General features: G+C 41.9%; 1 protein-coding gene across 2 annotated transcripts in view; it reads left to right on the top strand.

Annotated features, from left to right (window-relative positions):
* POLN (DNA polymerase nu) overlaps positions 1-12,410 on the top strand; it is a 156,696-nt gene that overhangs the window by 71,516 nt on the left and 72,770 nt on the right. For both annotated transcript variants that reach the window (XM_050792314.1, XM_050792313.1), the window contains 3 exons: positions 5,348-5,404; positions 6,646-6,699; positions 7,705-7,770. In XM_050792314.1, the coding sequence (XP_050648271.1) occupies positions 5,348-5,404; positions 6,646-6,699; positions 7,705-7,770 (177 nt within the window). The remainder of the gene's footprint in view (positions 1-5,347; positions 5,405-6,645; positions 6,700-7,704; positions 7,771-12,410) is intronic.

Consider the following 12,410-nt stretch of genomic DNA (forward strand, 5'->3'; position numbering starts at 1 on the left):
GGAGGATTGTTTGAGGCCAGGAGTTAAGACCAGCCTGGACAACATAGTGAGACCATGTCTATACAAAAAATTTAAAAATTAGCCAGGTGTGGTGGTGCATGCTGGTAGTCTCAGCTACTCATGAGGCTGAGGTGGCAGGATCACTTGAGCCCAGTAGTTCAAGGCTGCGCTGAGCAGTGATTATACCACTGCTGTCCAGTCTGTGCAACAGAGTAAGACACGGTCTCAAAAAAAAAAAAAAAAAAAGACTATTTTTTAGTTTTAGGTTCACAGTAAAATTGAGCAGAAAGTACAAAGAGTTCCCATACTCCCTGTTCTGTACTCCCTGTTCTCACACATGCACAAGCTCCCCCTCTATCAACATCCTCGACAGAATGGTACCGTTGTTAACAGTCAGTGAACCCACACTGACACATCATTATCACCCAAAGTCCGTAGTTACACAGTATACTCTTGGACTGCTCTTGTGTGTAGGGTTCACTCTTGGTGTTAGACATTCTGTGGGTTTAGACAAATGTATGATGACATACATCTACCATTACAGCATCATACAGAGCAGTGCCACTGCCCTAAAAATCCGGTGCTCTGCCTATTCCTCCTTTCCTCCCGCCAGCCCCTGACAGCCACTATGCTTTTTACTGTTTCCACAGTTTTGCCTTTCCCAGAATGTTACAAAATTGGAATCACAGTGTGTAGCCTTTTTGAATTGACTTATTTCACTTAGTGGTAGGTACTTAAGTTTCTTCCATGTCTTTTCATAGCCTGATAGTTCATTTCTTTCTAGCAGTGAATAATATTCCATTGCATGGATGTATCACAGTTTATTTTCCATTTACCTACGAAGAACATTTTGGTTGTTTCCAAGTTTTGTTAATTATGAATAAAGCAGAGATAATTATCTGCGTGTAGGTTTTTATGTGGACATAAATTTTCAGCTTATCTGGGCAAACACCAAAGAGTACGATTGCTGGATGAAATGATAAGAGTACGTTTAGTTGTGTAAGAAACCGCCAAACTGTCTTCCAGGGTAGCTGCACCATTTTGCATTCCCACCAACAATGAATGAGAGTTCCTGTTGCTCCAAATCCTTGCCAGCACTTGGTGGTGTTGGTGTTCTGGATTTTCACCATTTTAATAGGTGTTGGATATGTTTTTATAAGATCACTTTTTTTTTTGAGACAGAGTCTTGCTCTGTCAGCCAGGCTGGAGTGCAATGGCACAATCTCAGCTCACTACAATCTCCGCCTCCTGGGCTCAAGCAATTCTCCTGCCTCAGCCTCCCGAGTAGCTGGGATTGCAGGCGTGTGCCACCATTCCTGGCTAATTTTTGTATTTTTAATAGAGATGGGATTTCACCATGTTGGCCAGGGTGGTCTCGAACTCCTGACCTCAGGTAATCCGCCCACCTCGGCCTCCCAAAGTGCTGGGATTACAGGTGTGAGCCACCACGCCCAGCCTTTTTTTTTTTTTTTTTTTTTTTTGAGACAGAGTTTTGCTCTTGTTGCCCAGGCTGGAGGGCAATGGCGTGATGAATTGACTCATGGTAAACTCTGCCTCCTGGGTTCAAGTGATTCTCATGCCTCAGCCTCCTGAGTAGCTGGGACTACAGGTGCGTGCCACCATGCCCGGCTAATTTTGTATTTTTAGTAGAGACAGAGTTTCTCCATGTTGCTCCATGTCGGTCAGGCTGGTCTCCAACTCCTGACCTCAGGTGATCCGCCCGCCTCTGCCTCCCAAAGTGCTGGGATTACATGCGTGAGCCACTATGCCCAGCCAAGATTACTCTTTTAGCTGGTTGGAGAATGAGGGATACTCATTAGTAGGCTGTCACTGCAGTCTAGGTCATGGCAATGAAAATGGAGCAAAACAGATGGATTTTTAGAGGATATTTAGAACAGAAAGGACCTTCTGATAAATTCATGTGAGTGTGAACAGAAGTCAGCATGTGGAGTAGTTCTGAGTTTTCTAAGTTGTGCACTTGGGCAAATGGATACAGCCACTACTCAGGGAAAACTGGAACAGGAACTGTTTATGGAGGGCAAGGTCAAGTGTTCAGCCTTGGATATGTTAGGACAGAAGTGTATGTGAGACAGTGATGTGCCATGTCACAAAACAGCAGTGGGCCTGTGGGACGGGGCTCATGCTGGGAATCCACACCTGGAAGCTGCCAGCTGATTTTTACTAAAGTCGCCCTGGGACAATGTTCCTCTGCCCTGCCTGGAGATTTGGAAAACACGGATGCCCAGGCCCACAGCTGATCCCCTGAGTCAGAATTGGGTGGCGGAGCCTAGTCATGGGCCTGCTTTTGAAGCTCCCTGTTGATTGCGGTACACAGCCGGTATAGATGACCACAGAGTTAAACTCCGAGAAACTGGTATTTTAAAGGTCAGAGAGAGAAGAGGCACCAGCGGGAAACGAGTGAGAAGGGAGGTCAGGAGAATGTGGTGTCTGCAGCCAGCGCAGAGTGCGCGGGTGAGCCCACAGAGCCATGGCGGCGGATGGCGCTCTGCCTCTGGCCCTCAGCCAACACTCAGTGCTTTATACACGGTTTGTGCAATCAAACACTACTTCTTTTTGGTGTTCTCAGGCTGCTCAAGTCAAAATATACTGGGAGACTATTGGTTAGAAAGTTAGTTTGTGAGTAAGGTATCAAGATAAGGAGAGTTAGATGATCTTAAGCTGTTTTCTTGGCTAAGTATTTTCATGCACTTTCACCCCCCTGGGGATAGCTTTTCTACAAAAACTGCAATTCTGGATTATACTGAGGCAAGATACCTCCCACTGTTAATGTTTTATGGTCACAGCTCTTGTGTTCTCAGTCTTTATTCAGAGAGCACTATGATTTAGTGGTTTACACTATTACATCAAAATCATATAATCAGTTCTCCCGCAAGTTGATTTATAGATTCTAAACAATTTTAATTAAAATCCTGGCAGGAGTTTTTTTGGTAGGAATTGAAAAGTTGATTCTCAGATTTATATGGAAATGCTAAAAACTAAAAAGAGCCAAAATAATCTGGAGGGAGGAGGGGAAGCACTATTTAAGGACATAGTCTATTGAATATCAAGACTAATTATAAAGCAATAGGAATTACTAGGAATTAATTAGGCAATACCATTTGGTGTTGACTCGAGGGTCAGTAACTAGGCCAATGGACCAAGATAGAAAATCCACAAACATCAAGTCCAACAGAACTTAAAGGTAAAAAAAATAAAGAAAATCGGGCCAGGCATGGTGGTTCATGCCTGTAATTCCAGCACTTTGGGAGGCCAAGGCAGGAGGATTGCTTGAGTCCAGGAGTTCAAGACCAGCCTGGGCAACATGGCAAAACCTCATCCCTACAAAAAACACAAAAATTAGCTGGGCATGGTGGCATGCACCTGTAGTCCCAGTTACTCTGGAGGCTGAGGCAGGAGGATACCTTGAGCCCCGGAGGTAGAGGTTGCAGTGAGCCAAGATGGTACCGCTGCACTCCAGCCTGGGTGACAGAGCAAGACCCTGTCTCAAGAAGAAAGAGAGGGAGAGAGAATGTGTCTCATAGGGCATCACTGCAAAGCATTAAGTAAGGAGGGCTTGTTACATAAAGGGCCAGTGCTTCTTGGCCCCCATTTCATTCAGCACATAAACATAAATTCCAAGTAAATTGTGTATCTAAGTATCAAAAGCAAAATAGTAAAGATTGGAGAAGATATAACAAGAGGATATCTTTAAGACCTAGAGGTAGGTAAACATTCGTAAGTAGGACAGCAAATGCATCAACCATAAAGGGAAAGCTTGATAAACAGGACAACAATCAAATTAAAAATCTCTAATTACGAAAAGACACCATTAAACAGTGAAAAAGCCAGGTACTGTGGCTCATGCTTGTAATACCAACACCTTGGGAGGCTGAGTCAGGAGGACCACTTGAAGCCAGGAGTTTAAGACCAGCCTGGGCAACATGGCGAGACCTCATCTCTACCAAAAATTTAGAAAATTAGCCAGGCATGGTCGTGTGCACCTGTAGTCCAGCTACTCGGGAGGCTGAGGTAGAGGAGGATCACTTGAACCCAGGAGTTTAAGGTTGTAGTGAGTTATGATTGCACCACTACACTCCAGCCTGGGCAACAGAGTGAGACCTTATGTAAAAAAAATTAAAAGTTAAAAAAAAATGAATAAAAAAGCTAGCCACAGAAGGAGAAAAGATATTTCCCATAAATATATAACTGACCAAAAAACTGTCCAGAATAACAAATTTCTACAACTCAAGGAGGAAAAGACACACCAATTTTTTAAGTGAGCAAAAGACACAAACAAGGGCTTAATGAAAGAAGATATACAATTAGTCAAATATATGAATAGTGTCCAACAACATTAGTCACGGGAAATACAGACTAAAACTATAGTGAGAGATCACTTCTCATTTACTAGAACAGCTAAAATTAACACCAGTGATGACATGCATTGGCAAAAATGTGGATCAGCTTGAACTTTTATGTTTTGCTGAAAGGGGTATAAGCAGGTACGTTTACTTTGGAGAACTGGCAGTATCTCTGCTAAAGTTGACGCAGCAGTTTCACACTTCTTAATGTATGTATTCCACAGAACTGTGGACATACATTAACTAAAATCTCTGTACCAGCATTATTCATAATAGCCCTAAGGTAGAAAAAAAAACACATATCCATCAAAGGTGGAATGGATCATATTCTACATTCATGCACTTGAATACTACACAGCAGTGCAAATAAATGAAATACTGCTTCATATATTGATGAACCCTAAAAAAAATAACATTGGACCAAGGACAGGAAACAGGTAGCCTGTGGTAGAAGTCCAGGTGGTGGTCAGCCCTGGGGAAGCAGCCAGTACCTACTGGGGAAATTGGAATGTGTCGTTGCTTGTTGTGGGTGGTGGTTAACAACTGTGCTCACTTTGTGATAATTAACAAACTTTTCTTACTCTCTTGCACTTTCCTATAGGTATGTTATATTTTGATTTTTAAAGCTAATCTTTAAACTCATAATCCATTACTCCCTCCCTGAAATTATGCAGTTAGCGAGTTATACGTTTGTAGACACTGACACGGTATTTTACCTATCTTGGATTTAGATTTCGCTAATTTAAATCTCAAGAGGAATCTTATTTCCAAGCTTATCTGAGATGTTTTTAGTGCCCATGTAGACATCAGAATAGTTTTGTAAGGGGTTAGGATTAAGACACCTGATAAACTTGAGTTTATTATGCATCTTTATTTTGGAAAATATGCTCAATTAGACCATTTATTACAAAGACTTTCTCCAGATGAAAATAAGTGTTTAAAATGTTAACATGAATTACATTGGTAATATTTATTTTCATGTTTAGTTAAATGCTCTGCGAGACCTTCATCCATTACCCAAGATAATTTTGGAATACAGGCAGGTAAGTTAATTTTTTTGTACGTAAAAGGTGATGAAGGGGAACCATACAGCCCTGTGTCATCAACAGAAATCCATAATGGCTGAAGTAGCCCTCCCAGTGTTCTCGGGGGAATAGAGTTTTGTCAGGTTAACCTTGTACTGGCACTGCTTACTTGCACCCTAATGTGATTTTACCCAAGTCTGCAATCAGCCCCACTCGCGAACCCCAGGAGTCAAAATGGAAGAAGACAATGAGGAATCAGAAGGAAGTAGGTGGCATGCCACGGCTGTGTGTCGTCGGTGTGCAGGAGACGCCCAGCAGTACCTAGTCTCGAAGCCTCCCATAACCCCTCCCTGGCTTCTAGGTCTGCCAAGACCATACCATAGCAGTGTTGTGTCGTCCTGCATTTACATTTGCCAAAGATTTCATGAGTGGCCCCCTTCCCTCCCCTGGTGATTCCCTTTCTCTGTTCACACACCTGCCATTTCCTTCCAAAGTTCTCTTTTGGTTGTGAACCACGTTTATAGCTTTTGCCACTGCCCACAGCATAGGTCCTAGTATTCACTGAGCCTGTGGCCTGCTGTATCCTGAGGGCCTGGCAGCTGTGAGGGAGCACATTGGCTCCAGCCTGGCCCTTTCTCCCTGCAGCAATGTAAAGGGGCAGCCACAGGAGACACTGTGTCAGAGTATTTGTTTATCTGTTTATCTTTGCAAATGTCCTGTAAATCTAGAAAGATTCTAGAATTAATAGATCTATTTTTAAAGAGTGGAATGACATCTTTCTGTGTGGGTCAGTGTTATTTAATCCTGGTGCCACCTAAGGTCATTCCAGGGCCTCCCGGAGTCATCTGAGGTGATAGTAGCAGCATGTACCCAGCACTCTGTGAAACACCATTCACACCATTCCTGATTAAAGACTTAAACCGGCCGGGTGTGGTGGCTCACGCCTGTAATCCCAACACTTTGGGAGACTGAGGTAGGTGGATCACCTGAGGTCAGGGGGTCAAGACCAGCCTGGCCAACATGGTGAAACCCCATCTCTACTAAAAATGTAAAACTTAGCTGAGCATGGTGGCACATGCCTGTAATCCCAGCTACTCAGACTGAGGCAAGAGAATTGCTTGAACCCAGGAGGCAGAGGTTTCAGTGAGCTGAGATCATGCCATTGCACTCCAGCCTGGGCAATGGAACGAGACTCCTTCCCCCGCCCAAAAAAGACTTACGACTTAAAGAAAATGATTATTTTTGTCTTTCTACCTTAGGTTCACAAGATCAAGTCAACCTTTGTAGATGGATTATTAGCTTGTATGAAAAAGGTAACAAGCTTTACAAAAAGATACTGTGATTAGGATTGTGGTTTTTGTGTGAGTTCAGATACATATAGAACCTTTGTAATTTTAGTAAATGATGAAATAATCTAATATTCTCTTTTTTTTTTTTTTTTTTTTTTTTGAGACAGAGTTTCGCGCTGTCGCTGGGCTGGAGTGCAGAGGCACAATCTCAGTTTACTGCAACCTCCGCCTCCCGGCTCCAAGCGATTCTTCTGCCTCAGCCTCCCAAGTAGCTGGGATTACAGGTGCCCGCCACCACGCCCAGCTAATTTTTGGTATTTTTAGTAGAGACGGGGTTTCACTATGATGGCCAGGCTGGTCTCAGACTCTGACCTCGTGATCCACCTGCCTCGGCCTCCCAAAGTGCTGGGATTACAGGCGTGAGCCACTGCGCCCAGCCAAAATAATCTAATATCCTTGAAACTATGAGCCATAATATTGGTATCATTTAGGTCCCCTTGCAGCATAGGTTGACGTTATGCCTTGAAACCCTCCGTTTATGAGGAAGCTCTAGCTGACCACCTTTCACATCCACGATTGTGTCTCTGTTCTGGATTCATTTGAGGAAGATGTTACTGTTTTAGTTCAGACCTGAGGAGACTGCAGTCAAGAGATGTTCTGTGACTCGGTCAAGTTCACTCAGCAAGTGACAGAACCTGTCTGTGACGCACAGTCCTATCTTGAGCCCATGCCAAGTTCCCCACAGCCCAACAGCTCTTACTCTCCCCATGCACAGGATTTGTGAGTGACATAAAGTCTTGTTGCAGTTCCTACATGGGTTAGGGGGAGCCTCCTTCCTCACCCTTCCCTAATCACACGTCAGGAATTTTGTAACCCCAAGGACATTTCAGGGTTGGAAGTTTAGGGCCAGCAGCTTGTTGGCTTCTGGAGGACCAGTGAGTGTTGTGTGTTGTGGGTGGAGGCTCCGCCACATCCTCGACTTCACATAGCATTGCCAGAGTTTACACTGATTCTTTTTAACTAATACAGGGCTCCATTTCCTCTACATGGAATCAGACTGGAACTGTGACTGGAAGACTTTCAGCCAAGCATCCTGTAAGTTGTGTAAACAGCTGTCTTTGTTAAACGCCGTTTTCCTGCCTTGCTATTGAAGTTTTGTCTCCACATGCGTTTGCCTGTGTACTTTCTGTTTCCAAGAGGGGGCTTCATACTGATATGCTGTGTTTTATTCTGTTTATTCTGAGAACATAGCAGGAGAACAAGGCAGGTGGGTTCTCTTCTTGTGAAGTGCTGAGTTAGCAGGGCGGGGGCTTCACACCCAGAAACCATGCACTCCAGTGTGAGGGCAAAAAGGGCACCCCTACCCCATCTTCCTTTTCAGATTTGTGCCAGACAGGTGGCTTCTGATTTCCAGAAATGTGTTGAAATAGCTGATGCTATGATGAACAGCTTAATTTTTTGGTGGTTGTTGAAACTGTGTCTCTGATAAAAAAAAAAAAAAGCCGTAAATTCCCTTGAACTTATGATGCAGCTTCCATCACACTTAAAGCAATTAACTTTCTAAATGGCTCTGTATTTTGAACTAAAAAAGACTCATGATTAATTTCTCATTACAGAAAATTCCTTAGATACAGAAAAGAAATAAAAATAATAAAAAGTCACTTGTTATGCACCATGCAGAACTGTGGTGTCTATCTTTCCACACTTCTTGCTAAGCACATATATTTATAAAATACAATTTTTTAGGCCGGGTGTGGTGGCTCATGCCTGTAATCCCAGCACTTTGGGAGGCCAAAGCAGTAGATCATGAGGTCAGGAGTTGGAGACCAGCCTGGCCAATATGGTGAAACCCTGTCTTTACTAAAAATACAAAAATTAGCCAGGCGTGGTGGCGTGTGCCTGTAGTCCCAGCTACTCAGGAGGCTGAGGCAGGAGAATGGCATGAACCCAGGAAGCGGAGCTTGCAGTGAGCCGAGATCGTGCCACTGCTCTCCAGCCTGGGTGACAGAGCAAGACTCTGTCTCAAAAAAAAAAATTTTTTTTTCTACAAAGATAAAGCCATTCTATTTTATATTATGCTTTTCTATTTTAACATCTCTTGATATCATTCTATATTAATAAATATTGATTTGAATCTATATTTAAATTTAAATATATGAATTAAATATGTGAATTATTTAAGTATACACTAATATATATAAATATGAATATATATTAATGGTAAAGAAATACAAGTATGTGGAGATTTACAGAATGAGCAAATGTTAGTCATCTTTCCCTTCCCTCCATAACATGTGTCTGTCCCGTGGGTTCCCTCCATTAATGGTCAGGACTTCATCCAGGCATTTGCATAGATGGTGTACCAAGTGCGTGCAGGCAGAGGGACACACTCGGGTGACTGTGTGAGGAAGAGGAAGAGAGGCTGGGATGGGGGGAGTTTGCACTGATTGTATGGTCTCTTGGGTGCATGGACACCCACTCTTGGTCAGTCATCTCTCGGGCTGCCAGCTGTCTCTGGCCTTGCACTTTAGGGGGCTCTTCTGGGGTCTTTATCTAGGGAAGAGTAGTAGGAATAGCAATACTAATGTGAATACCAATACCAGCACCAATATCCATGTGAATACCAGTGCCATCTCCTCTGAATGCAGGCACTGCTGCCACATTACCCTTGGGCTAATTTCTCAACCAACCACAACTGCTGCAGTTTTCTCTTAGTTGATACTTCTTATCTAGGAGTTATTTAGGAATTCTGCTGAGAAACTTTTCGTGGAGGTCCTTGCTTTTGCTTTTATGGAGTTATAAGTTTCTTTTTCCATTACATTTTCAGTAAATTTCTTGCTGTGTTTTATTCTCTTCCAGAAGTTTCTGAAGGGTCTGGTTTGTGAGTAGCACTCCTCCCAGGTTCTCTGTGAAGTTCTAATTTTACCTACTCATTTTTCCGTTATTTCAGTTGAACTTTTGGAAAGATGAGATGTAAACATAACATGTGCATTCAGCCGTGGCCTTTAACTGGAAGCTTGTGTCATCATTTTAACAGCTGCATTGTATTCCATTTAATGGCTACCCCTAATGATGGCCATTTAGATTGTTTGCAGTTTTAATTATTTTATAGAGATACCATAAACATACTTGTACTTTATCATAGCAATACCATACCAATTTCAATAGCAATACCAGAACCAATACCATAAGCATTTTTGGTACTTTTTTTATGTTGATTTCTATAGCATAAATTCCTAGAGACAGAGTTTCTGAGTTACAGTATATATGTATTTTTAAGGCTTTATATTGCCAAATTAGCCTCTCCACCAAAAATAACATTCCCACCACATAGTGTGTGAAATGTTTGGTCCCCTAATCCTTGCCAACACAAGGAGTTTTCATTTTGATTACTTTCCTGACTCATTTTTTCAATTTCCATTTCTTTAAATATGTGTTGAGGTTGACTACATGAAACAATTATTCTTCTTTGAATTGCCTGTTCATGTCATTTGCCCATTTCTCTGGAGGGTGTTTATTTTTTCCTATTGGTATGGAAAAGCTCTTTATATAATAAAGATTAACCCTTTATAAAATGTTGAATTATTTTCCTCCAATTTTCTTTTGCCTTTTAACTTTTAAGATACATATTCTGGTTTACTATACTTAAAATGGCTTTTTAAAATTATACAAATAACATGATATTTCTAAAGAATTCAAACAATAGATAAAAATGTAAATAACAAAGTAAAAAGTCACTCAAAACTCCATATCCCCGCTATGGCCATCTTTAACATTTTGGTAACCATCCTCTAATTTATCTCTTTATGCACACACACATTTACGTAAATGGGATCACATTTTATATGTTGTTTTTATTGTAGACACTTCTCTCACACCCACATACCTCAGCCCTCCACCCTCAATCCCAGTGCTCTTGGTAGCCCATGATAGCAGCCTAGAGCTTGCATATCCATATTTTCCTTGTGACTTATTATACAGTCTCATATAGGCCCATATGTGTCTGCACATATACACATAGAAACATGCACTTTGTCATTATTTATTTTACAGATTCAGAATTTTCCTTTCCTGCCTCTTGCTTTTTGCTGTCAGCAACAGCTTATGGGGATCCCTGCAGCTTACCTGACAGAGCCTTGTCCCACTCTTAGCTATGTGTGTTCCACACGTGGGTGTGTTGTGCACTTGCCCTCTAAAAGTAGAGCTGCAATGAACACCATGCATGTATGTCCTGTTGTATTGGTACATGTATTTTTATGGGATGGATTTTCAAATATGGAATTACTGAGTAATTACTATACTGGGTACAGAAGATATTACATTTTTACTTTTAATAGCTTTTATTAGATTGTCTTCCAAAATGCTTTCAGCCTGTCTCTGCCCTGAGCAATGTGCGGCAGAGCCTTTCCCACTCTCTATGGTGACTTTCCCCTGTACTGACGTCCCTTATTGTTTCTGTCTTAGTGTCATCTTAGACAGATTATTTAAATACTCACCTCTATTTTCTGATAGAACATTTGTGCTTCTGTTTTTGTACACATAAAACTTGAATCCAGCTGCACATTATTTAAGAAAATACTATGTAGGTTACATGATAATGTCATAAAATGGCTAGAATTTCAATTGCTTTTTTTTTTTTTTTTTTTGCTTGAAGTGCACAAAATACAGTTGACTAATATTTTAAAAAATCAGATTATTAGCCTGGGCAGCATAGGAAGACCGCATTTCTACATAAATTTTAAGATGCTTTAAATTAGCTGAGCATGGTAGCTACTTGGGAGGCTGAGGCAAGGAGGATCACTTGAGCCCAGGAGTTTGAAGCTGCAGGGGGTTGTGATCACATCACAGCACTTCACCCTAGGTGACAGAGCAAGACCTTGTCTCTTAAAAAAAACAAAAAAAAAGTCAGGCCAGGTGCAGTGGCTCATGTCTGTAATCCCAGCATTTTGGGAGGCTGAGATAGGCAGATCTCTTGAGCTCAGGAGTTTGAGACCAGGCTGGGCAACATGATGAAACCTCATCTCTACCAAAATACAGAAAATTAGCTGGGCATGGTGGTGCATGCCTATGGTCCCAGCTACTCAAGAGGCTGAAGTGGGAGGATTGCTTGAGCCCGAGAGGAGGAGGTTACAGTGAGCCGAGATCATACCACTGCACTCCAGCCTGGTGACAGAGTGAGATCCCACCTCAAAAAAAAAAAAAAAAAAAAAAAAAAAAGAAAGAAAAAAAAAAAAAAAAAAAGAAAGAAAAAGAAAAGAAAATTAGGTTATAGCTGGTTCTCAGTATTTTCAGAAAGCTAAATTTCCCCCACACCCCCTCCTAAGAGAAAGTTATTGCTTCTGGTCGTTTATATGGAAATAAAAAAAGAAGAAAAAAAGAGTCATTGCTACCAGTTGTGCAAAAGTATCCTTGTGTCTCTTTGTAATATCTCCCTTCCCTCCCCACCCCTCAACCTTTACCCATGTCCTTGGCAACCACTGACTTGCTCTTTGCCACTATCTATTCGTTTGCAGTTTCTGGAAACCTCTGTGAATGGAGCCACACAGCATGGACTCCTATCGGGCTCCTTTCACAGCATTGTGACTATGAGCTTCAGCTATGTTGCTCTGTGTTTCAGTAGCTCATTTCTTTTTATTGCTCAGTAGTGTTCCATGGACTCTGTGTACCCCACTTTGTTTATCAGTTTACCTGTTGATCAATATTTGGGTTGTTTCCAGTTTGGGGATATTATTCAG

The sequence above is a fragment of the Macaca thibetana genome, chromosome 5 (genome assembly GCF_024542745.1).
Source record: "Macaca thibetana thibetana isolate TM-01 chromosome 5, ASM2454274v1, whole genome shotgun sequence".
In the NCBI taxonomy this organism is placed as follows: domain Eukaryota; kingdom Metazoa; phylum Chordata; class Mammalia; order Primates; family Cercopithecidae; genus Macaca; species Macaca thibetana.